Below are 24,335 nucleotides of genomic sequence, written 5' to 3' on the forward strand. Positions count from 1 at the left end.
GAGAAGAAGGATACATTTCCCATGATACCTGCTGTGGTGTTGTTGAGCAGTTGGAGGCAGTTGAGACTAGTGTTAAACGCGCTGAAAGACATTAATTTCACTGTGTTAACATTACAAACAACACTAAAACAGGTGATTGGTTAAAACATTCTATAGTACAATCACTTTCAAGGCCTCCAAAGTATATAACCTTCATTATCATGGGGACCTGAGAAATTGATCTAGATCAGGGGTATTCAATATGGTCCTAGAGGGCTAAAACATGTCTGGTTTTCATTCTCGCCTTCTAATCACGGATGGATTTAGACCTGGAGCAGTAGGTGAGTGAACTCCCTGGCCAATCATATCAATTTATCAACTACCTACCCGTAGAAAATAAATCCATCAGTACTTCGAACCTTGAGGGCTGATGATTCTACTCTATTCTGGAGCATGGTAAGATTTAAGAGAACACAATCAGTCAATTTATTCTGCAGACTGGTTTTGGCTATAGCCTGAATTTTGGTCAGGAGCATGGCTGTTAGCTGTTGCTTTTCACCCAAGTATGTCACCTGCGCACAGACAACACTGTTATTACAGTGTTACCATAACACTGTTCATTCCAACTGCTGCAAAGTGTGAAAAAAGCTGGGATATTGGTGTAACAGTATAACTTTAAACCGTCCCCTCGCCCCGACACGGGCGCGAACCAGGGACCCTCTGCACACATCGACAACGGTCGCCCACGAAACACGGTCGTTACCCATCGCTCCACAAAAGCCGCGGCCCTTGCAAAGCAAGGGGCAACACTACTTAAGTCTCAGAGCAAGTGACGTAACTGATTGAAATGCTACTAGCGCGCACCCGCTAACTAGCTAGCCATTTCACATCCGTTACACTCACCCCCCTTTCAACCTCCTCCTTTTCCGCAGCAACCAGTGATCCGGGTCAACAGCATCAATGTAACAGTATAACTTTAAACCGTCCCCTCGCCCCGACACGGGCGCGAACCAGGGACCCTCTGCACACATCGACAACGGTCGCCCACGAAGCACGGTCGTTACCCATCGCTCCACAAAAGCCGCGGCCCTTGCAAAGCAAGGGGCAACACTACTTAAGTCTCAGAGCAAGTGACGTAACTGATTGAAATGCTACTAGCGCGCACCCGCTAACTAGCTAGCCATTTCACATCCGTTACATTGGCTTGCATTGGTTTTCTCCTACACATGTTAAAAATTAGCATATGGTGACAGTGGCCAGGTAAACAAAACCAAAGCATGAATTGTGGTCTTACCTTTTCCATATACTGCTTACAGGGTAAGGAAACCAATATATATTATAATTTTGTAATTTGGGTGAAATTTGCCAAATTGTTTTTTAATGTTTGACTTCAGGTTTGAGGGTAAAGGCCTATAGCACAATTTTTGTGAATGATTATGGATGATGAAATGGAACATGTTAAGTGTTTGTGTGTCCAACAGAGAACCACATTGTAAATGTGGCTATAGACACAATTATTATCTGATTTGTGGCTGCTACCCACCCACAACTGTATTTTTAGATCCAAATGATACAACAGCATTGTAGGGAGAAATGTAATACAGTCGTAAGAATGCATTGCAACTCAAAAGCATGTAGACCGCAGCAGAAATCTCCTCAAGTTGTTTATACATTCTGTTAATTTGGGGAAGGGTGGGAACTATGCATAAACACAACTTCCAATAAACAATTAACTAATTACAAAAGGCTAGATATGAGTCTCATTCCGACAGCATTAAGACATCTCATTACAGCTAACCTCTCATACAATAAAAGCTAGGAGAAAGAAAACATTATGATAGGGACCATATTTCAGAGTTGTGTGAGGCTTCACTTTAAATGAAATGACATGAAGACTAAGTTTCTCATATGGTACATACACTTATTTAAGTACTTTTAAAGACTTCATCATTGGCAGTGTAAAATAAAATAAAATATGTGGGGATCACACAAAATGGTTGCACAAAAATAACTGTGTGTAAACCACGCCCCCAAATATTTAAATGAGCCAGCCTCTAGCTGGGCTTGGTGTGGACTAGCCTCTGTTGGCCTTGGTAGGCTGGTGTGGGTTAGCCCATGTTGGGGACTAGACTTTGTTGGGGTTGTGTTGTTGGCTAGACCGTGTTGGGCTTAGTGTGGGCTACAGACATAAATAGAGATTGATTGAATCTCCGTTATTGTAGACATGATGACTCTAGCTGTCGAAATCTATTATATAAAATGTTATAATAAAACAGGCTTAATGAAGCATGCATGCTTAGCCTATGTTGCAAAGGTATTTGTGCAGGCTATCATCTAGTCAAATATTAATATAAATAAAGATAGCATTTTACATTTCGTTTAGTTTTGAAAGTTTTAATAGATACAATTGTGTCCAACAAAAAAGACGAAGTGCTTGTGTTATTGTAGTCCGCACGACTATGAACAGTGCAGCATTTGGCCACAAGAGCGCGAGCCTGAGCCACACCAGATGCGAGGAGATGACAACAATCCCGTCCCCTTTAGTCCGAAAAATTGTGGGTAAAGTAAAGCATTCCATTCCAAACACTGCCAAAGCCACACCGGAGGCTGTAAACGGCTTACTTCCACACACTTCAGCATCTCTCCGTCTTGCACGATGATCCCTGACAACCAAGATATCGGACACACAGTTGGTTTTTATTTCATTTTTCTGTCGTTCGGTAAGTTTGACTTACCGTTCTATTTGGGGTTATGCACATTTTACTCTTGCTTTATGTGGCAAGTGGTTGGGAGTAGAGCAGGGAGCAGAGAGTAGAGCAAGCACGGTGGCTCCATGTCTTGTTATGGGGACACCGTGTTGCACATCTTGGAAGAGCTAACGCTAGCTAGCCATGTAGCTAGTCAGCAAATGACCGGACATTGCACATATTTGCATCAGGTTAGGAACTTAGAAACTCCTAATTGGAGAAGCTACACATTCGTTAACGACTGCTGGTGTTGAATTGTGTCATTCGTTCATTGTGAATTGCACAAACGCATGTTTTTACTACGACAGCTGAGAACATATAAGCTGTGGAAGCTAGCTACTGTATATTGAGTACATTCTAAACTTCCTGACCAGGGGCATATTCTTTACACCGATTCTGTTGCAAAACGTTTCTTAAACGGGAGTCAACGGAACGAAACGGGGAGGGACCTCAATTAATTTGTCCAATATAAACTCTGGGTTTGGCTCTGTTTGCTTCCGTTTGGTTCTTACGGTAAACGGTTTCTGTAATGAATACGCCCCAGTGTTTTGCTGGCTGCTGAGTGCGCAGTTTATGGTGTGCAAGTTAGCTTACATCCTATGAAAATTACTTTTAAAAATTGTAACTGTGCGGTTACGTTTGAATAGCTACATTGTATTCATTGATTACTCCGCCCAATAGCTCAAAACGTGATGCATGCATGTGCGACGAATTACTGTAGTTGTCGCCAGGCTATTAGAGCAGCACAGCGGCTAACTGTAAATTAGGTCTCCTATTGCATTATTATTCAGCCAATAAAAGTTCAGGTAACAGATTAGCAATACCTAAAGCCAGGAATAATGCATTATGATGTGGTTATGTATTGTAAGACTTGTCATAAGCATGTATGACCCATAGGTATCAATATGATCAAGATCCATGAACCTGACTAAATAATATTTGTTATCTAAGAATGTTATTCAGCAAACCTGGGTTCAAAATACTATTTGAAATCTTTAAATACTTTGAGGGGGAGGTTTCCAGGACACATTAAGCATAGTCCTTGACGCTATCCAATGGATTGTAAAAAAAGTGGAGGTTTTAAAACATGTTTTCATTTGCTCCATGGCTCAGGCAGCCAAGTGTATGCTACGGTGAAAGCTGTTTGAATCAGCTAAAGATGATCTATTATATTGCTTAGCTCAGTTGCGACTTGTAAAGAGGAATAACTTTGCTGGTGTTTCTGATTAATAAACAATGCCATGCTGGTGGGTGGTAACATTCAAATAAAACCCAGCCCTCAATAGAAACGGCATTGGCATGGAAAATATCAGTAGTTTCCACTACAGATTTCCCACTTCAACCACAAATATATCATACTTTGACTAAAAACAATGACTTATTGACTTAAATTCTTGTGCAACATCACGGGTAGGCTAAGCTATGGGCAGCGTCTTTCAGCTGACATTTTTTTAATTTCTGCTCTTGTGGGCATTTAATCAAATAAGATTTGAACCCAGGCCTGCTCTTCATTATTCTGTAGCGTGAGGCAGTTTGATGTACAAGTACACCCCCTGGACAAGATGCTAGTCTATCGTAGGACCTTACCCCGGCCAATCAATCTGCTGAGTGCCAAGCAGAGACGCACTGGGACCCATTTTTTACAGTCTTTGGTATGACTAGGCCAGGGATCGAACTCCCAATCTTCCAATCTCAGGCAGGACAATAACCACAAGGAAGTGAGTTGGTTGCCCACACAATAGGCTAATCTACAAAGCTATGGTGTTACAGATACATTCTTGTAAAATCTACTCCATTCACAGATGCCATTCAACTATTACATTAATGCTCATGAGGCTGTTAGTAACAACAGTACAGCGTGGACAATTGGTGAGATAATCTGTAACCACTATGGTGAAACAGGATATGGTTCCTGCTCCTATGAGCTGTTCCGGCTCCTACCTACGTATGAGCAGATCATTGCCTTGCTGTGGTTCAAGCAGATCTGTGTCAAAAGCCCAATCAGCCTGACCCTGCCACTTAGTTAAGTAGAAAACTGAGGGATGAGGAAATGTAACCACTTTCAAATTCATAGATGGAGCTATGGATGCATAGCCTGGCTAACAGGACTCACGTGGTACACAGTGAAGAGTTAGTTTGTTGGTGCACTATTCACACAGAAATTGGCTTGACTTTTGATTGGTTCTGTTTTTTCCCCCCGGGTATTGAGAACTCTCCTTGTTTGGATTTGAAAATCCTACAGTTGTATTGGAAGGGGGGTTGCTTGGTGTGTATGTGGTTGTCCACGTTCACATAGTGTGAGGTTGTCCATGTGGATGTTTGAGTGCGAAATAAACAGAGGGGAACTAATCAGTAAAAAAGTACAGCCCCAGCAACTTTGTTACTGTTTTTTTTGTGTGGACGAAATGGAGGTGAGGTGCGTTGAGAAGTGTGGCAAAAAAACAGGGCAGTACATATTCTGCTGTTCTATTGCGTGAGCAATAATGTCAGAGGGAAAACAAACTGTGTTCGTTTTTTGCAGTAACTTCTTTGTTGTTTATATCCCAAACGGATGTGTCAGTTTCACCATTAAGGATTCCAGGTTTAAATATATTTTGGTGCTATAGTTTGTTTGCAAAGACTCAGAGAGGACTCAACAAAAGACTCAACAAAAACATAAAAATCGGAGATTTTCGAGTATGATAGGATAAGACAGTTGTGCTATGATCATAAGGTATTAACATTAGGGTTGTGCAGTATCTAGATTTTCATACCGTCATCCAGTTTCTGCACCATACCGGGGTATACGGTATTACGGAAAGTGCACACGGGCGCTGCACTTATAATTTATTTACGCACAAAACAATTAAGGCAACAGGGATCTTGGGGATTGAATGTCTCGGTTGTAACCAATAAGCTTGATCTTGACATCTAGCCACTTCGCTAGCAAGTTAACTAACCAAATGCATAGCTGGAGGCCTGAGCTGGATATAATTTATTTGACTCATCTTAGATTTCTTATAGTTATACTTAACTCTAAGTTAGTTATAAGCTGTGGCGTAGCACACAACTCCCGCGAGGCGTGGGTGCCCCCAACCCTCCTCCCCCCAAAACAAGTAATATATATTTTTTAAACGGTATTGAAAATTATACTGTCGGTATTTCGAAATACCCCAGGTATACGGTATTAAACGTATATCGCCCAAGCCCATAGCCACGGGAAGTAGGTTTGCTGTGGTGAAATTGCAAAATGCTAGCACCCCTTGCAGATGAGGTGTAAGAATTTTGTATTGTTGCAATATAAAGGGTACTGAGAGATGACCGTGTCGTGGAGGAGATGACAGCCAAGGTTTGTATTACATTTATTTTAATTAAATGAATGACACACATAGAGAACACAAGGATAAAACACATGCAAGACATACATACTAATGTACTAATATGACATGTAACATCAATCAAATTGAACAATGAAAAAGTCAAAATTAAAATGATAACAATGACAGCCATTTATGACCAAGGTGATGGCATGTGCTATCCAAATCGGCCTCAAGATGCCCACAGACAACGCGCCCCACAGAGTGAGCAGAACCCCAGCCCGCTATCGCCAGACAATGGAGACTGAAGTGGTGGCACACAATGCAGGAGAACTCAGTTCTTTGAAGTGGTGGATTTGTTGCAATCAGAAGTGGAGAGGAGATTTGACCAAGAAGGGCTAGGGATATCAGCAAGATGAGAGAACAATAATTGACACAGCAAAAGGAAGCACAACTCAACTGGAATCACAGTCCCTTGATTCCCTTCAACTCCCCATTAGAGTTCTCATTGGGCCTGAAAATATGAGACTGGTCCGACCCAAGCCCGGTGTGCTGAAGCCCGAGCCCTGGTCCGACATCACAGAAATTAAAGGAGTCTGATAAAAAAGCCTGATTTCTAGAAAACAGAGCAGTATATTGATTTAAAATGGCGTGGAAAACTATGCAGCGAAGTGAGGAGACAAGGAAACAACCATTAGGCCTAGAAAAAGTGCAGAGAGGAAAACTCACCTTAAATATATTTTGGTGCTATTGTTTGTTTGCAAAGACTCAGAGAGGACTCAACAAAAACATCAACATCTGAGATTTTGGAGTATGATAGTATAAGACAGTTGTGCTATGATCAACTGAATGACGAAATTATGTAATATTGTAATAATAATGCCTTCACTAATGCAAGTGAAGGCATGCATGTATCAAATTCTTGCTTATAATGTACAGTACCAGTCAAAAGTTTGGACACACCTACTCATTCCAGGGTTTTTCTTTATTTTTACTATTTTCTACATTGTATAATAATAGTGAAGACATCAAAACTATGAAATAACACATAGTAACCAAAAGAGTGCTAAACAAATCAAAGTATATTTTATATTTGAGACTCTTCAAAAGTAGCCACCCTCTGCCTTGATGACAGCTTTGCACATTCTTGGCATTCTCTCAACCAGCTTCATGACGTAGTCACCTGGAATGCATTTCTATTAACATTTCTATTAATTTGTGGAATTGCTTTCCTTAGTGTGTTTGAGCATATCAGTTGTGTTGTGACAAGGTAGGGGTGGTATACAGAAGATAGCCCTATTTGGTTAAGGACCAAGTCCATATTATGGCAAGACCAGCTCAAATAAGCAAAGAGAAACAACAATCCATCATTACTTTTAGACATGAAGGTCAGTCAATCCGTAAAATTGCTTCAAAGACTTCAAGTAACAGACACATCTCAACATCAACTGTTCAGAGGCGACTGCGTGAATCAGGCCTTCACTAAAGGACACTAATAATAAGAAGAGACGTGCTTGGGCCAAGAAACAAGCGCAATGGACAATAGATCGGTGTAAATCTGTCATTTGGTCTGATGAGTCCAAAGTTGAGATTTTTGGTACCAACCACCGTGTCTTTGTGAGACGCAGAGTAGGCGAACGGATGATCTCCGCATGTGTGGTTCCCACCGTGAAGCAAGGAGGAGGAGGTGTGGGGGTGCTTTGCTGGTGACACTGTTTGTGATTTATTTAGAATTCAAGGCACACTTAACCAGCATGGCTACCACAGTATTCTGCAGCGATATTCCTTCCCATCTGGTTTGCGCTATCATTTGTAAATCTTGGGATGTATTTATATTTGTTTTCTCACTTGCTGTTTTTCAGCAACAGTTTTTGACAACCATCCACCTCCACAGCCACCACCAGCTATAATATCCTTAAGGTCTGTCATTGGAACTCCTTTCCCCTGGCTGGGGGGTTTTCGAAGCCAGTAGACCCTCATAGGGCTAGACTATCTTCCCTCGGACACCACGCCATTCCTCAAAACTATTTAATAAAATTCCATATTGCGTTGCGTCTTTGTTCATTCAGTTAAAGCTGTACTCAATTGAAAGGAAACTCCCAAAGTCATATTCTACCGTTATACTAATTTAAAAGCAATAGTCATGTGTGGTTACCTAGCCGATCATTTCAGCACCGTTTTGATTGGGACAGCGCTATCGCACTGCTTTGGGACAAGCATGGGGGACTCGTATTGATAAATCAATCAATGTCAGATTTTAGCATTCACTGAATCTCCGTTTGGCTATTTGGTAACAATTAGGCTGGTAAACAATTGTTGGGAAAATGACTTGTGTCATGCACAAAGTAGATGTCCTAACCGACTTGCCAAAACGATAGTTTGTTAACAAGACATTTATGGAGTGGTTGAAAAACAAGTTTTAATGATTCCAACCTAAGTGTATGTAAACTTCTGACTTTAACTGTAGCTTACTGTATAATGCATGTTTATGTACAGTATGATGGGTAGGGGTCAATTAAATGTTCAATTCAGGCAGTGAACTGAAATTCAGTTCATGAATTGAGAATGGCCAATTATTTTCTAATGAGAATTTGTCAATTCAGCAATTGATTTACTTCACCTACTTAATTTATTGATATGAAAATCACATTGACTTCAACCCTGATGCACAGAATTAGATTTGATTTAAGAACAGAGTAAAGCATTTGTCTGTGATATGAGTCAGGGGCGAAAGAGGAAAATAGTTTAATCAGAGGAGCAGCTGGATATGTTCTAACCCCTGGTGATACAGTCAGTGTTTTACCATAAAACTCTTTCCATCATCCTAGTATAGAACCAAGTGTAGTTCATGCTCATCTTCTTGATCAGCAGCATGATTTCATTCTATATTTTTACTTTTGCGTGCGAGTGTGTGTTTGTGTGTGCTACCAACCATGATCGATATGACGTTCTCACAAAATCAATCCATTTTCATGAAATAGGGCCTACCTTGTTGGTTTTTCCCTGACCTTAACACTAACACTGCATTTTTCATGGGTATAGAACATATTCCTAGTCCTCTCACTGTGGGTTGAAAGTGAACACAGTTCTAATAAGGTGGCATTCTTAAGGTTTGCCGTTGCACTGAGAAAGAAATGGGCAACCAGCTGAACAAATGTTGTCATCACGACCAGTCAGAGGAAATGGCTTTGAGGCACAGGAGGTCACGCATGCATGAAATGTGGTGACACATGAAAAGCTTTCAAACATAGTTCTCCTCTCTCTTAGACCATGTTCATTGCTAAAATATCAAAGGGAGTACTGAGCTGTCTCTCTCATTGTAAGTGAGTTGGAGAGTGGAGACATTGTTGAAAACAACAAGGCTAACCTAATTTTACTGCAGGGTGTGTAGTGAGGTGCTTATCAGTAGCGCTAGTGGCATCATGCAGGCAGCGCACGCCGAGCATGTGCAATTCAAATGGCTTTCCCCCTCTGTCCGTCTTTGCCCATCTTTCTCTAGGGACTGCCATGAAAAGATGGCAAGTTTCGACAGATGTAGCAGAATGGGGAGTGAACTTTGATGTATTCCTGCAGGAAGCCGGGCTGTGTTGTTTGTGTTACTTACTCTGATTAATCTATCATTAAGTGGATTTTAGACCGCTTCCCATTTCTCAACGATTCAACAAGACTGGGATTTCACGCTCCCAACTTTTGTAGTTTATCTTTGGAATAATTGACATGCTACTGTAACACCCCTTCTCTCTAAGCCGATCAACTGAAACAAGACAAGCTGGAAGTGAAATTGGCCTCCTCTCTGTGTGCTATTAAAACCCCAAGTGAGATCCATGTTTTTGAGATCCTCTTAACAATCATATGCAATGGTTCTCAGATTTTGCGTATCATTTTGCTCGTTTTGTAATTTCAGAATTTGGCCATTCACGTCACGTTTATGATCATTTCATAGAGTGGTTAAAGGGATACTTTGGGATTTTGGCAATGACGCCCTTTACTGTATCTATTGCCATAGTCGGATGAACTCGGAGACCATTTTTGTCTCTCTGCATCCAGTTTAAAGGAAGTTAGAGGTAGTTACGTGAGCCAATGCTAACTATCGTTAGCGCAATGACTAGCAGTTACGTAGACTTCCAGTCTATGTGCTAATGCTAGTTAGAAATTGTGCTAACGCTAGTTAGCAACTACCTTTAAACCTCACACAGAGACATACAAATGGTATCCACAAGATCATCTGACTCTGGGGAAGTAGATAAAGGGCTTCATTGCCAAAACTGTAGGACTGTGTGTGTTTCAGCTATACTCAAATCAAACTTTATTTGTCACATGCGCCAAATACAACAAGTGTAGACCTTACCGTGAAATGCTTACTTACAAGCCCTTAACTCTTCTTGAACTGTACTGTTGGTTAAGAAAATATTTTACAGATAAACTAAAGTAAAAAACAGTCAAAAGTAACACAATAAAATAACAATAACGAGGCTACAGTATATACAGGGGGTACAGGTACCAAGTCAATGTGCGGGGGAACAGGTTAGTCGAGGTAATTTCAGCGAGTAGCAACAGTGTACAAAACAAATGGAGGGGGGGGGGGGGGGAGTCAATGTAATAGTCCGGTGGCCATTTTATTAGTTGTTCAGCAGTCTTATGGCTTGGGGGTAGAAGCTGTTAAGAATTATTTTGGTCCTAGACTTGGCGCTCCGGTTCCGCGTGCCGTGCTGTAGCGGAGGAAACGGTCTATGACTTGGGTGATGGAAGTCTCTGACAGGTGTCAGTGTGTTTCAGCCTTACTTCAGGATGGTGTTGTGTTTGTTAGCCATACTGTAGGACTGTGTGTGTGTGTCTCTGTATTTATGTCTGTGTGTGTGTTTCTGTGTGTGTGTGTATTTCAGCCGTACTGTAGGACTGTGTTTTTCAGCTATATTGTAGGTGTCAGTGTGATTCAGCCATACTTCAGGACTGTGTGTGTTTCAGCTATACTGTAGGTGTCAGTGTGTTTCAGCCATACTGTAGGATTGTGTGTGTTTCAGCTATACTGTAGGTGTCAGTTATGGATACACCGATATTACATTTTTGTCCGATACCGATATCCAATATTTTCCTTGCCAAAAAAAACTATACCGATATTTATAATTTTAGCGTCCTTTTAAGCATTCTAGTTCAGTGAAATAGTTGAAAAACACACAGAGACCAAAAAGTTATTTTGTTGACATTTACATATGTCCCCATTTATGTATGTTTACCAGTAAAACATAATCAAAACCTATTTCTTTCACTTACTTGCTGTGCTGTTTCGTTGTTCATTTGTTCAGTCTCAACCAGGATTTCATCAAACATGTCAAGGAGTGAAGTTTCAGCTCTCTCTGTCCGTGGCCTCTCTTCCTCGGTGCCCACTGTCACTGTGTCCGTTTCCATCTTGTCCAGCTGTGTCTGTAATATTTCACGTAAACCCTGTTTCTTGTCTGCATCGAAGTAGCGGTCCTTGTACCTAGCATTGAGCACGGTGGCGACACAGTAAAGAGGCTCAGAGAGAATGCCACCGAATCGCTTGTTCACAGTCTCTACAGTCGTGGCCAAAAGTTTTGAGAATGACACAAATATTAATTTCCACAAAGTTTGCTGCTTCAGTGTCTTTTAGATATTTTTGTCAGATGTTACTATGGAATACTGAAGTATAATTACAAGCATTTCATAAGTGGCAAAGGCTTTTATTGACAATTACATGAAGTTGATGCAAAGAGTCTATATTTGCAGTGTTGACCCTTCTTTTTCAAGACCTCTGCAATCTGCTCTGGCATGCTGTCAAATAACTTCTGGGCCACATCCTGACTGATGGCAGCCCATTCTTGCATAATCAATGCTTGGAGTTTGTCAGAATTTGTGGGTTTTTGTTTGTCCACCCGCCTCTTGAGGATTGACCACAAGTTCTCAATGGGATTAAGGTCTGGAGAGTTTCCTGGCCATGGACCCAAAATATCGATGTCTTGTTCCCCGAGCCACTTAGTTATCACTTTTGCATTATGGCAAGGTGCTCCATCATGCTGGAAAAGTCATTATTTGTCACCAAACTGTTCCTGGATGGTTGGGAGAAGTTGCTCTCGGAGGATGTGTTGGTACCATTCTTTATTCATGGCTGTGTTCTTAGGCAAAATTGTGAGTGAGCCCACTCCCTTGGCTGAGAAGCAACCCCACACATGAATGGTCTCAGGATGCTTTTACTGTTGGCATGACACAGGACTGATGGTAGCGCTCACCTTGTCTTCTCCAGACAAGCTTTTTTCCGGATGGCCCAAACAAACGGAAAGGGGATTCATCAGAGAAAATGAATTTACCCCTGTACCTTTTGCAGAATATCAGTCTGTCCCTGATGTTTTTCCTTGAGAGAAGTTATTGACACCAGGCCATCCTCCAAAAGTCTTCGCCTCACTGTGCGTGCAGATGCACTCACACCTGCCTGCTGCCATTCCTGAGCAAGCTCTGTACTGGTGGTGCCATGATCCCGCAGCTGAATCAACTTTAGGAGACGGTCCTGGTGCTTGCTGGACTTTCTTGGGCGCACTGAAGCCTTCTTCACAACAATTGAACTGCTCTCCTTGAAGTTCTTGATGATCCGATAAATGGTTGATTTAGGTGCAATCTTACTGGCAGCAATATCCTTGCCTTTGAAGCCCTTTTTGTGCAAAGCAATGATGACGGCACGTGTTTCCTTGCAAGTAACCCTGTTTGACAGAGAAAGAACAATGATTCCAAACACCACCCTCCTTTTGAAGCTTCCAGTCTGTTATTCAAACTCAATCAGCATGACAGAGTGATCTCTAGCCTTGTCCTCGTTAACACTCACACCTGTGTTAATGAGAGAATCACTGACATGATGTCAGCTGGTCCTTTTGTGGCAGGGCTGAAATGCAGTGGAAATGTCTTTTTGGGATTCAGTTAATTTGCATGGCAAAGAGGGACTTTGCAATTAATTGCAATTCATCTGATCATTCTTCACAACATTCTGGAGTATATGCAAATTGCCATTATACAAACTTAGGAAGCAGACTTTTTGAACATTTATATTTGTGTCATTCTCAAAACTTTTGGCCACGACTGTAGTAGAGTACTTTTGCAAGTTTTAACCCCACGGTCTGTGTCGGCAGTTATGTTGACCAGGCGTTTCATTGCCATGACAGAGGGTATCACGTCTGCTGCAGACGCAGTTAATGAGCTTATTTCTCGAGTCAGTTGTTTGAATGGAGCTAGCTCGTGTGTTCATGTTTCCAAGTCTCAAACATGGTCTCTAATGCCATTGAAATGGCAGCAGCGGTATGAGACCCAGCACATTCTTGAGCATGCAATACGACTATCCTCAGTATGAAATCCTCGTCGACCCACTGTGCTGTCAGACTCAGCATGCTCATGGGGCTGACATCGCTGGTCCAAATGTCTGTTGTGAAGTTAATAGCAGTAGCAAGTAGCTCATGGATGTGCATTTCAACAATACTGTGTAACTCCAGTAGGGCAACATCTGAAAAATAGTGCTCGACCAGTCGGCGAAAGCCAACATCATCCACGACAGAGAACGGTTGATTGTCAAGGGCAATGAATTACATTATCTTGGTGTTAATGGATTTCACCTTTGAATGAGCTATTATAATGGGCTATTATACTGTACATGGTGTCCAGGTCAGGATAATAAAAACATGCATTTATTAAAGACAGAAAGAATGTTGGTACTTATTTATTTTGATCCAAAGCCATGAATAAGTGAGTCACTCGGCTTTATGTAGGTGCCGGCTATATGACTGTGTCATCAACTTGATAATATATAACGATATTTTGGAGGTTATTTTGAATTTAAAAAAATGAAAGAGCGATTGTAATCTGAATAAATGCCAAAATAATATTTGTAAAGGCCAAAACATTTATTTCTGTTTTTAGAGGGAGAGAAACTCTGGGCCAACTGTGCGCCGCCCATAAAGGCCAAAATATAGCCCTGCTAATAGCCATAATGGTGCTGTACAACGTGACTGTGTGTGTTTGAAAGAGTATTTTGATTATTATTTTATTAACGAAAGCATAAAGATGCTGATGAAGAAATACAGTACTGTACAGTATATGCTTTTACATTTGGATAATAAAGCATTCAACGCATTTTGAAGACAGAAGCCACCTGCATTTGTTTATTAAGCCACTATGCAGTCTGACAAGTAAACATAGCATACAGTACATACTGTAGTAAACATGGGAAAGTGCCTAATTCCTTACATAAGGGAGAGCAGGCCATGTCCAGACTTTCTCTGTGACCTCAAGTACTCATTAACTCTGTCTTTAATGCTTTTTCGGGTGGCATCAGTCCTGAACAGACACTTCTGAGACACATTATTAATGATGAACACCCGGAGGTTCACTGGTAAGCCACATTTGCCTCGGGATCCATCCCAATTGGTATTCTGTGCCCACTTGTGGTATCTCTCTTCGGTTACACATCCATGGAATAGCAGAACAGCATAACGGCCCGGGCGGCCCTTGCTGTGCCTGGTGAGCAGTTGGTCAATTTCTGTTGTCAGAAGAGGAATGGAAATGTCAGGGTGAACCGATGACCTGATGAACCCGCCAAGTATGTTGACTGTCTGTCGGAGGTGGAGTTCCAGAGGTCACAGGTGTGCCTGGGATGGATTGTGACTCCATCTCGTTCCTCGCCCTCTTCAACGCGTCATTCTCCACCTGACTCTCCGCCAATGCCGCCTGGCTCTGGACCAATGCATCAGCTGACGCCCGTATCTCTGCCCTCCAATAATGTTTCTCTTTCTGATGGTCTGCCTTCAATGACTCGATCTGTCTTCAAAGTTTGAATCTGATCCATGTGCACCTTCATCAGATGAGCAGAATGGTAAAACCCTGAGCCCCCATCGATTACAGTGGCCTATGATAGAAACGGTAGATCAATGAAGAATTAAAAGTGACTCCAACACACAAATGCTGCGTACACATTTGAAGAATCTAGCAAAACTAACCGCTTTCTTGGCAACCATGCGATTTTTGACGTGGCCCGTTGTCCAGCCCTTTGTCCACTGATCTCCACGGATGGTTGTTTGCATGTTTGTAGTACACCATTTGTTAAAATGTTTTATTTAACCTTTATTGAATTATCGATTTTATTACACAGTATGCCTAAACATTGATAGGCTATATAAAAAAAAACATTTTTAAGAAAATGTACTGAAACCAAAATACCTTTTGGTTTTGCTGATCCTCTCAGCTCCGGCTCATGTTCAAGTCCTCTTGTGGTGGTCCTAACCCTGGAACGGGTAGCACCATGAAAGAAGCTGGCTTGATGAAAACAATGTCCATTTCATCTGTTCCCTTTGATTGCAATGACATTTTTTTTTTTAGATAAACAGCCCGTTTTGAATGATAACTGTTTCTAGTTATTTTATTAACTGAAGCATAAAGATGTTGATGAATAAATACTGTACTGCTGTTTTGAGTAAGAAATGTAACAGGGATGTTCACACCTGCTGTACAGTAGCCGGGCTACCTGTTTTCAAAATGCCACCAGCTGTCCATCAGTACTGTAAATAAAAGCACAGCATCTTGTTTACATCTTGTTTACGTTCTTTATTGTAACCACAATGTCACAAATCATTTGTATCTACCTTTCCAATTACTTTTAGAGTTTGGGATTAATTTGATTAATATTTACGGTGTTTATATTCTAAGAAAAATGAAAAACCCTCTGGGTTTCTGCTAGACTGGAACGGAAAATATGGTGCTGTACAACATGACGGTCTGGAGTACACTACTGGGCTATTTTGCTAAAGATTCCCCATGTCGTGCGGGCACGCAGGAGACCGGGGTTCAATTCCCCGACTTGGAGGAAGGAGTAAGCTGTCCTTGTAAATAAGAATTTGTTCTTAACTGACTTGCCTAGTTAAATAAAGGTTACACTAAGAGCATAACATTTCTACACCCTAATTTTCTAATTCTAGTCTAACCAATACACAAACGGAGATTCAGTGAAAATAGAAATCTCATTGATTTATCAAGACCAGTCCGCACGGAGATGCTTGGGAATATGGTCACTACAGGGGACCATGTTGTGGTTGTTTCAGGGGAAGGGGGTATATCTGACCTCCATCATCTAGGACATGACAATGGTTAATCAAATCTCCCCATTTCTGCCCATTTCTTTGCGCAGTTTTGCAGGCCTTCTCATACAGCTGCAACTGTATATGCATTCATAAATCAAGACCTTTCTTGAGTGGGCTCTGGGATGATGCAACTGTTGAGAATCTGAGTCTATGATTGTTGTGGGGGGAAAAGGGGTTGAGGGTGTGGGTGTGTGTAAATCCCACAACTGTTGTGAGGTAGCAACAGATGTTAGGGACAATATAGGATGATTCACAATAATTGTTTGCTAGTATAATAAATGCTTGCCAAAATGTAATTTTGGCAATGGCGAGACTGGTGAGAGGTAAAAATCCTTATTATATGTATATAATATATACAGTTGAAGTTTACATATACCTTAGCCAAATACGTTTAAACTCAGTTTTTCACAATTCCTGACATTTAATCCTAGTAAAAATTCCCTGTCTTAGGTCAGTTAGGATCACCACTTTATTTTAAGAATGTGAAATGTCAGAATAATAGTAGAGAGAATGATTTATTTCAGATTTTATTTTTTTCATCACATTCCCAGTGGGTCAGAAGTTTACATACACTCAATTAGTATTTGGTAGCATTGCCTTTAAATTGTTTAACTTGGGTCAAATGTTTCGGGTAGCCTTCCACAAGTTTCCCACAATAAATTGGGTGAATTTTGTCCCATTCCTCCTGACAGAGCTGGTGTAACTGAGTCAGGTTTGTTGGCCTCCTTGCTTGCACATGCTTTTTCAGTTCTGCCCACAACATTTCTATAGGATTGAGGTCAGGGCTTTGTGATGGCCACTCCAATACCTTGACTTTGTTGTCCTTAAGCCCTTTTGCCAAAACTTTGGAAGTATGCTAGGGGTCATTGTCCATTTGGAAGACCCATTTGTGACCAATCTTTAACTTCCTGACTGATGTCTTAAGATGTTGCTTCAATATATCCACATAATTCTCCTCATCATGGCATCTATTTTGTGAAGTTCACCAGTCCCTCCTGCAGCAAAGCATCCCCACAACATGATGCTGCTTCGGCTTGCAGGCCTCCCCCTTTTTCCTCCAAACAAAATTATGGTGATTATGGCCAGACAGTTCTATTTTTGTTTCATCAGACCAGAGGACATTTCTCCAAAAAGTACGATCTTTGTCCCCATGTGCAGTTGCAAACCGTAGTCTGGCTTTTTGATGGTGGTTTTGGAGCAGTGGCTTCTTCCTTGCTGAGTGGCCTTTCAGGTTATGTCGATATAGGACTCGTTTTACTATGGATATAGATACTGTCACGCTCTGACCTTAGGGCCTTTTTATTTCTCTTTGGTTAGGTCGGGGTGTGATTTGGGTGGGCATTCTAGTTTTTCTATTGCTTTGTTGGCCGGGTATGGTTCCCAATCAGAGGCAGCTGTCTAACGTTGTCTCTGATTGGGGTTCATACTTAGGCAGCCTTTTTTCCACCTTTAGTTTGTGGGATCTTGTTTTTGTGTGTGTGCCTATGAGCAGCCTAGAACTTAACGATTCGTTTGTATTTGTTGTTTTTTTCGGTGTTCATTTTTAATAAAGTAAGATGTACGCCTACAACGCTGCACCTTGATCCAATCAATCTCTAAACGAGCGTGACAGATACTTTTGTACCTGTTTCCTCTAGCATCTTCACAAGGTCCTTTGCTGTTGCTCTGGGATTGATTTGAACTTTTTGCACCAAAGTTTTAGTTGGGGATGGAAATCTCAGAATTTTTGGTGGCCTTCCTAAGCCAGGATTCAGACACGGCAAGGACATCAGGGTTGGCGGAGTGTGCCAAAGCAGTGAGTAAAACAAACTTAGGGAGGAGGCTTCTGATGTTAACATGCAGGAATCCAAGGCTTTTTCGATTACAGAAGTCAACAAATGAGAGTGCCTCGGGACACGGAGGGCCTGGATTAACCTCCACATCACCTGTGGAACAGAGGAGGAGTAGGAATAAGGGTACGGCTAAAGGCTATCAAAACTGGTTGCCAAGTGCATTGGGGACAGAGGTTGCATCTCTGGACACGCTGGTTATACTGGGTGATGTCACCGCATGTGTGGAAGGTGGGACAAAGGATGTGGCTGAGGCATGTAGAGTGGGACTAATGGCTCTGCAGTAAACTAAAACAATGATAACGATCCTAAACAACAGTATACAAGGTATATTAACATTTGAGAGAGACATAAAGCGAGGCATAAAGCAATCACAGGTGTTGATTGGGAGAGCTAGCTAAGACAACAACGGGTAAGACAACAACAGCTAATCAGCTAAGACAACAACAACAGTTAAAATGGCGATGAATGGGCAGAGAGGGTCGGTTAACTACACACAGGGCCTGAGTTCAGAGATAGGGCCGACAGATAAACAAAAAATAAACAAAGTGGGGTACAGTGATTAATGAACAGTCCAGCAGGCATCAGCTATGTAGCTGTCACGAGAATTTTCAATCCCAATGATAATAACTATCAATCAATAGCTTTGACCAATCCCTGAGGTTTGTAAGACCATGGGTTTAATAATAATTAGTCAAAGACTTAGCTTATGCAAAAAGATAGTACAGTTATTCACGAGAACGCTCTAATGTCCATTATACAAAGACATCCATTTTATAGCTGCGCACATACTTCCACACAAACATTAGGTATCCTACGCACATACTTCCACACAAACAGTAGGGGAGTTTTATCCTTCTCTATAGTTCTCAGCACTGTGTATCACTGCCCAGCCGACAGTTCCATTCCCCCGAGATTAGGGAAACCTTGAGAAGAACTCCCTATGCTATCCTAGGTTCCTCAGAGGCCTAGTTAGGTCGGTCCAAACACAGTTTAACCGTTCTCGTTTTTTTTCTTCGGCACACTCATACAAGTTCAAATCCTAAGCTACGCCTTGCTCAGACAGTCTGTGTTTTTCCACTATACAGATACATTGTTTAACCTAATTCTGACTAAAACTACACACATCATCAGATTATAATTTTATGATTGTAATCAATTTCATACAGTTATAAGGTTTCAGTAGCCAAGTGATCTTAGGGTCCAGTGTACAGCAATAGATGGAACAGGGAAGCCGCGGGGTAGTCATTACTACGCTAGCACGCGGGAGACACAGCGTTTAAAGTTTGCAGGTCGGGGTAAGTAGAAGCGTCTGCTCCGACGTCCGACAAAAGGCCGGTTGAGGGCAGAGCAGATTAAATTACGTCTGCGGACCAGTCGTGGTGGTACGGCGGGGCGCCGTGTCGACAAAGGGTTCTGGCTAGATGGCGAAAGAGGTATTGTAGTTGTAGTTATTTTGTTTGCTAGCCGGGAGATGTGCCGTGGCTAACTGGTGCTAGCTTCGAGGCAGGGGCATTAGCCACTATAGCCACTCGGTAGCAGCTAGCTAGCAGCAATGATCCGATGCAAAGGTCCAGAGTTTACGGCAAGTATCCGGTGGAGTAGTGGATTCTAGCCATGTTGGGGGTAGAGTCCGGGAGGCATCGGCTGAGTAGCCGGGTGATCACAGAGTAGGCCGGGAGGTGGGCCTGGCTCAGGGCTTTGCACTGCTACGCCATCTTGAATTTGATGAATCTTTTACAGATTACAGATTGAATCACTTAATAATTCATAAATAATCTTGATATCAGTAAAAACATTTAACTAATTACCTACCTTTACTTGTTACTTCTATTAACTTTCATTATCCTCCCTCTTCATAAGGGAGAGAAATGTGAAAATATCTTCAAGATTTGTGGGTTTTATGTAATGGAATTACAAGGCAGTGTTTCTTAAATGTACACAAGGCAAATCATAACTGTTAATGTTAGTTGGCAGGGTTTTTAATTCAACATGATTTTGTGTTGATGTATTTCTAATACCCTTTAAGATTTTTTCTGCTAGATGTTGTGTAAGAGCCCTTTTCTATCTGTTAGAAACATTTTTAGGATGGAAATTAGTTGAAAAATGTATATATATGCCTTAGCTTTCATTTGACACCCATTTTTACATCTTCCTATAAACACGTTGGTGCTCATGGGTCCTTTTAGATGGAAATGCCCCGAGGCTAGCTAGTAGTGCTACCTAACTTTCGCCAATTAACCGGTGTGCGACCTTGGTCAAATTGGTTTGACATGACATTGGATAGCCTGTCTCTGGGGCTAGTTAGGGACTGTCAATAAATTACACAATGTAAATTATTTTCATGCTGCACATCTTTTAGTTGTCTCAATGCTTTCAGTATTCGTATATGAATTTCTACAATTTATAGTTTGTTTGAGGTTTTTAATTCATTGAAATTTGGAGCTGTTGACATTTTCAAATATTGTCTCATGTACATTGTGTAATTGGCTAACTAGCCCCATAGGGATATCGAATGTCAAAATAAATTGACCATGGGCATTACGATCGGGTTGCGTGCAGCTGCGCACCGAATTGATGATTACTTTGATGCTGTGGGTATGTGGGCAGGATTGAAATAAACCCAACCCAAAGAAAACTGTTACGGTACCCTTCATTCCATGACATACCATTATGACCAAAAGTATCCTATTTAAAACATTTTGTTAATTTTAACACTAGAATAAAGGTTTCTGCCTCATATCGATGCTACATAGGCAGTTTTCAAAATGAGAAGTTGCTTTTTAACCGTTCACACTAAGCTCTCTTTGGGAAGCTGATTCTGTTGAGAGCTGTTTGTGCTATTTGTGTAGCCAAACCGGTTTGCGTTTATGTACGCTAAAGCGCTTAAGCTCTTAATGTTAATTATCGTTTTCTTGTCTGTTTGTCGATTAGCAGTAAGCACTCCGGGGAGCTGTGTGAGTCTCGCGTTGACTACTTTAATTTTACTCTGATGATCTAGCTTTACAATTCTATCCTTACATCCTTGTAAGTGCCTTGTAATAGAAAAATTATGTTTATGTTCCCTCTTTGGAATAACAATTTCATTAAGGTTGGTGTCCCTGAGATACATTCACAGAGACACACACACACACACACACACACACACACACACACACACACACACACACACACACACACACACACACACACACACACACACACACACACACACACACACACACACACACACACACACACACACACAGAGTATGCTGCCTTGCACTCTACTACACCACACCAGTAAATGTATTCTTGTGCCTGTGGTGAGACATTTGTAATCTAGTTGAGGAAATTGGCCTGTTTTTGTTTTTATTCTGGTCTATTCAAATCTAATTTTCAAATCAAATGTATTTATATAGCCCTTCTTACATCAGCTGATATCTCAAAGTGCTGTACAGAAACCCAGCCTAAAACCCCAAACAGCAAGCATTGCAGGTGTAGAAGCACGGTGGCTAGGAAAAACTCCCTAGAAAGGCCAAAACCTAGGAAGAAACCTAGAGAGGAACCAGGCTATGAGGGGTGGCCAGTCCTCTTCTGGCTGTGCCGGGTGGAGATTAACAGAACATGGCAAAGATGTTAAAATGTTCATAAATGACCAGCATGGTCAAATAAATAATAATCACAGTAGTTGTCGAGGGTGCAACAAGTCAGCACCTCAGGAGTAAATGTCAGTTGGCTTTTCATAGTCATCATTGAGAGTATCTCTATCGCTTCTGCGGTCTCTAGAGAGTTGAAAACAGCAGGTCTGGGACAGGTAGCACGTCCCGTGAACAGGTCAGGGTTCCATAGCCGCAGGCAGAACAGTTGAAACTGGAGCAGCAGCACGGCCAGGTGGACTGGGGACAGCAAGGAGCCAGGTAGGCCTGAGGCATGGTCCTAGGGCTCAGGTCCTCCGAGAGAGAGAAAGAAAGAGAGAAGGAGAGAATTAGGGAGAGCATACTTAAATTCACACAGAACACTGGATAAGACAGGAGAAATACTCCAGATATAACAGACTGATCCTAGCCCCCGACACAAACTACTGCAGCATAAATACTGGAGGCTGAGACAGGAGGGGTCAGGAGACACTGTGGCCCCATCCGATGATACAGCCGGACAGGGCCAAACAGGCAGGATATAACCCCACCCACTTTCCCAAAGCACAGCCCCCACACCATTCAGTGTCGTTACTGGCTTATGCCTACTATAACAATTGGCCTGTTCTTGAGGCTGCATGCATACACTGTTTTAATTTGAAGAGAACCGAACCTTGTCAATAATTTAGTAAGAGATACACTGTACCATGGCCATGGATGATGTTTATTTCAGACCAGGGTTGTTTTCACTAGGCACCAAACTAAAGCCAGACTGAGATATCGGTTGACCAATATTATCTGCTGATGTTGGCCTTTTTTGGCTTTTACAGATATTGGTACCGATCTTTAACTTCTTATGGCTGCAGGGGCAGTATTGAGTAGCTTGGAGGAAGGGTCACAAAGGTCCAAGTAGCTACTTTTGTTAGCACGTTTAGTACACAAATCTAAACGCTCGTCGGACGAAAACTTCAAAAAGGTATATTACAGGTTGAATAAACTTGTCAAACTAAGTATAGAATCAATCTTTAGGATGTTGTTATCATAAATATTCAATAATGTTCCAACCGGAGAATTCCTTTGTGTCTATAGAAGTAATGGAACGCAAGGCGATATCATGTGGAATGTGCATGACCAGGACCTGGCTCTCTGCCAGACCACTGACTCAGTCCCCTCTCATCCGGCTTCACATCACAGTAGAAGCTTCATTCAAGGTTCTACAGACTGTTGACATCTAGTGGAAGCCGTAGGAAGTGCAAACAGATCCATATCCTACTGTGTTTTCAATAGGCGATGAGTTGAAAATCGCCAACCACAGATTTCTCACTTCCTGGTTGGATTTCTTCTCAGGTTTTAGCCTGCCATATGAGTTCTGTTATACTCACAGACATCATTCAAACAGTTCTATAAACTTCAGAGTGTTCCCTATCCAATACTACTAATAATATGCATATATTAGCATCTGGGACTGAGTAGGAGGCAGTTTACTCTGGGCATGCTTTTCATCCAATTGTGAAAATGCTGCCCCCTATCCATAAGAAGTTTTAAGGAGACGTTTATCTAAAGTTCCATGTATAATAGTTGTATCTATTATCAATGTTTATTATGAGTATTTCTGTGAATTGATGTGGCTCTCTGCAAAATCACCGCATGTTTTGGAACTACTGAACATAACACGCCAATGTAAAATTAGATTTTTGGATATTAATATTCACTTTATCGAACAAAACATACATGTATTGTGTAACATGAAGTCCTATGAGTGTCATCTGATGAAGATCATCAAAGGTTAGTGATTAATTTTATCTATATTTATTTTTGTGACAACTCTCTTTGGCTGTAAAGCCTTTTTGAAATCATACACTGTGGCTGGATTAACGAGAATTGTATCTTTAAAATGGTGCCTAATACTTGTATGTTTGAGAAATTTGATTCATGAGATTTCTGTTGATTGAATTTGGCTCCCTGCAATTTCATTGGCTGTTGGCGAGGGGTTCCCAGACAGGTTAATAGAAAATGTACTTATTGAGTAAATGTCTACTTAAGTATCGAAAGTAAATGTAATTGCTAAAATATACTTAAGTATCAAAAGTAAAAGTATAAATCATTTCAATATCCTTATATTTAGCAAACAAGACGGCACAGTTGTCTTTATTGATTTTTTATGGATATCCAGGAGCATACATTTAGATCTGAAGCTGTTAGTAGCCCCTACACACACACAGCAGCCTGCTAATGTCTAATTGACCAGTGTAGAAATGTATTCTCCAAACTGCTGTTTTGATCCTCAGTATTTTTGGGGAATCGTGATGCGAAGGCCCCTTTTACTTTTAATCGATAAAATGAGTTAAAATGAGATATAGGCTCTCCATGGTCTAATTACAAACTTTCATAGATGAATGGTGGTGCACACACACCGCGTATAGTCAGCTAACGCACTTTTGTACATCGCGCTGTAACGTACAATTGACCTTATTTTTTTGAAGGTTTGTGTAGAATTTGAATCTGTTTTTTAGGGTGGGTTTTTAGGGCGGCGCTAAAGTTATCTTCAGAAGTAAACAGCAGCTTTTGAGAGTCACGATGGCTTGCAGTGATGACGCAAAAAATGTATGCATTCAGTTGTACAATTAACTAGGTTTCTCCCCTTACCCTGTTCTACACCTGGTGGAAATAGGCAGTACCACACAGAATGAGTTGCATAATGCGTCCTGTACGTTACGTCATGACACGTCACAATTTAACG

General features: G+C 41.4%; 1 protein-coding gene across 2 annotated transcripts in view; it reads left to right on the forward strand.

Annotated features, from left to right (window-relative positions):
- The first annotated feature begins 2,449 nt into the window (after positions 1 to 2,449).
- The window catches only part of b3glcta (beta 3-glucosyltransferase a), a 124,504-nt gene continuing 102,618 nt past the window's right edge, over positions 2,450 to 24,335 (forward strand). The window contains exon 1 of one of the 2 annotated variants that reach the window (XM_055911119.1): positions 2,450 to 2,699. In XM_055911119.1, coding sequence (XP_055767094.1) covers positions 2,636 to 2,699 — 64 coding nt within the window. In that variant the 5' untranslated portion in view covers positions 2,450 to 2,635. The remainder of the gene's footprint in view (positions 2,700 to 24,335) is intronic. The other variant, XM_055911120.1, reaches the window with a different exon arrangement.

The sequence above is a fragment of the Salvelinus fontinalis genome, unplaced genomic scaffold (genome assembly GCF_029448725.1).
Source record: "Salvelinus fontinalis isolate EN_2023a unplaced genomic scaffold, ASM2944872v1 scaffold_0051, whole genome shotgun sequence".
In the NCBI taxonomy this organism is placed as follows: domain Eukaryota; kingdom Metazoa; phylum Chordata; class Actinopteri; order Salmoniformes; family Salmonidae; genus Salvelinus; species Salvelinus fontinalis.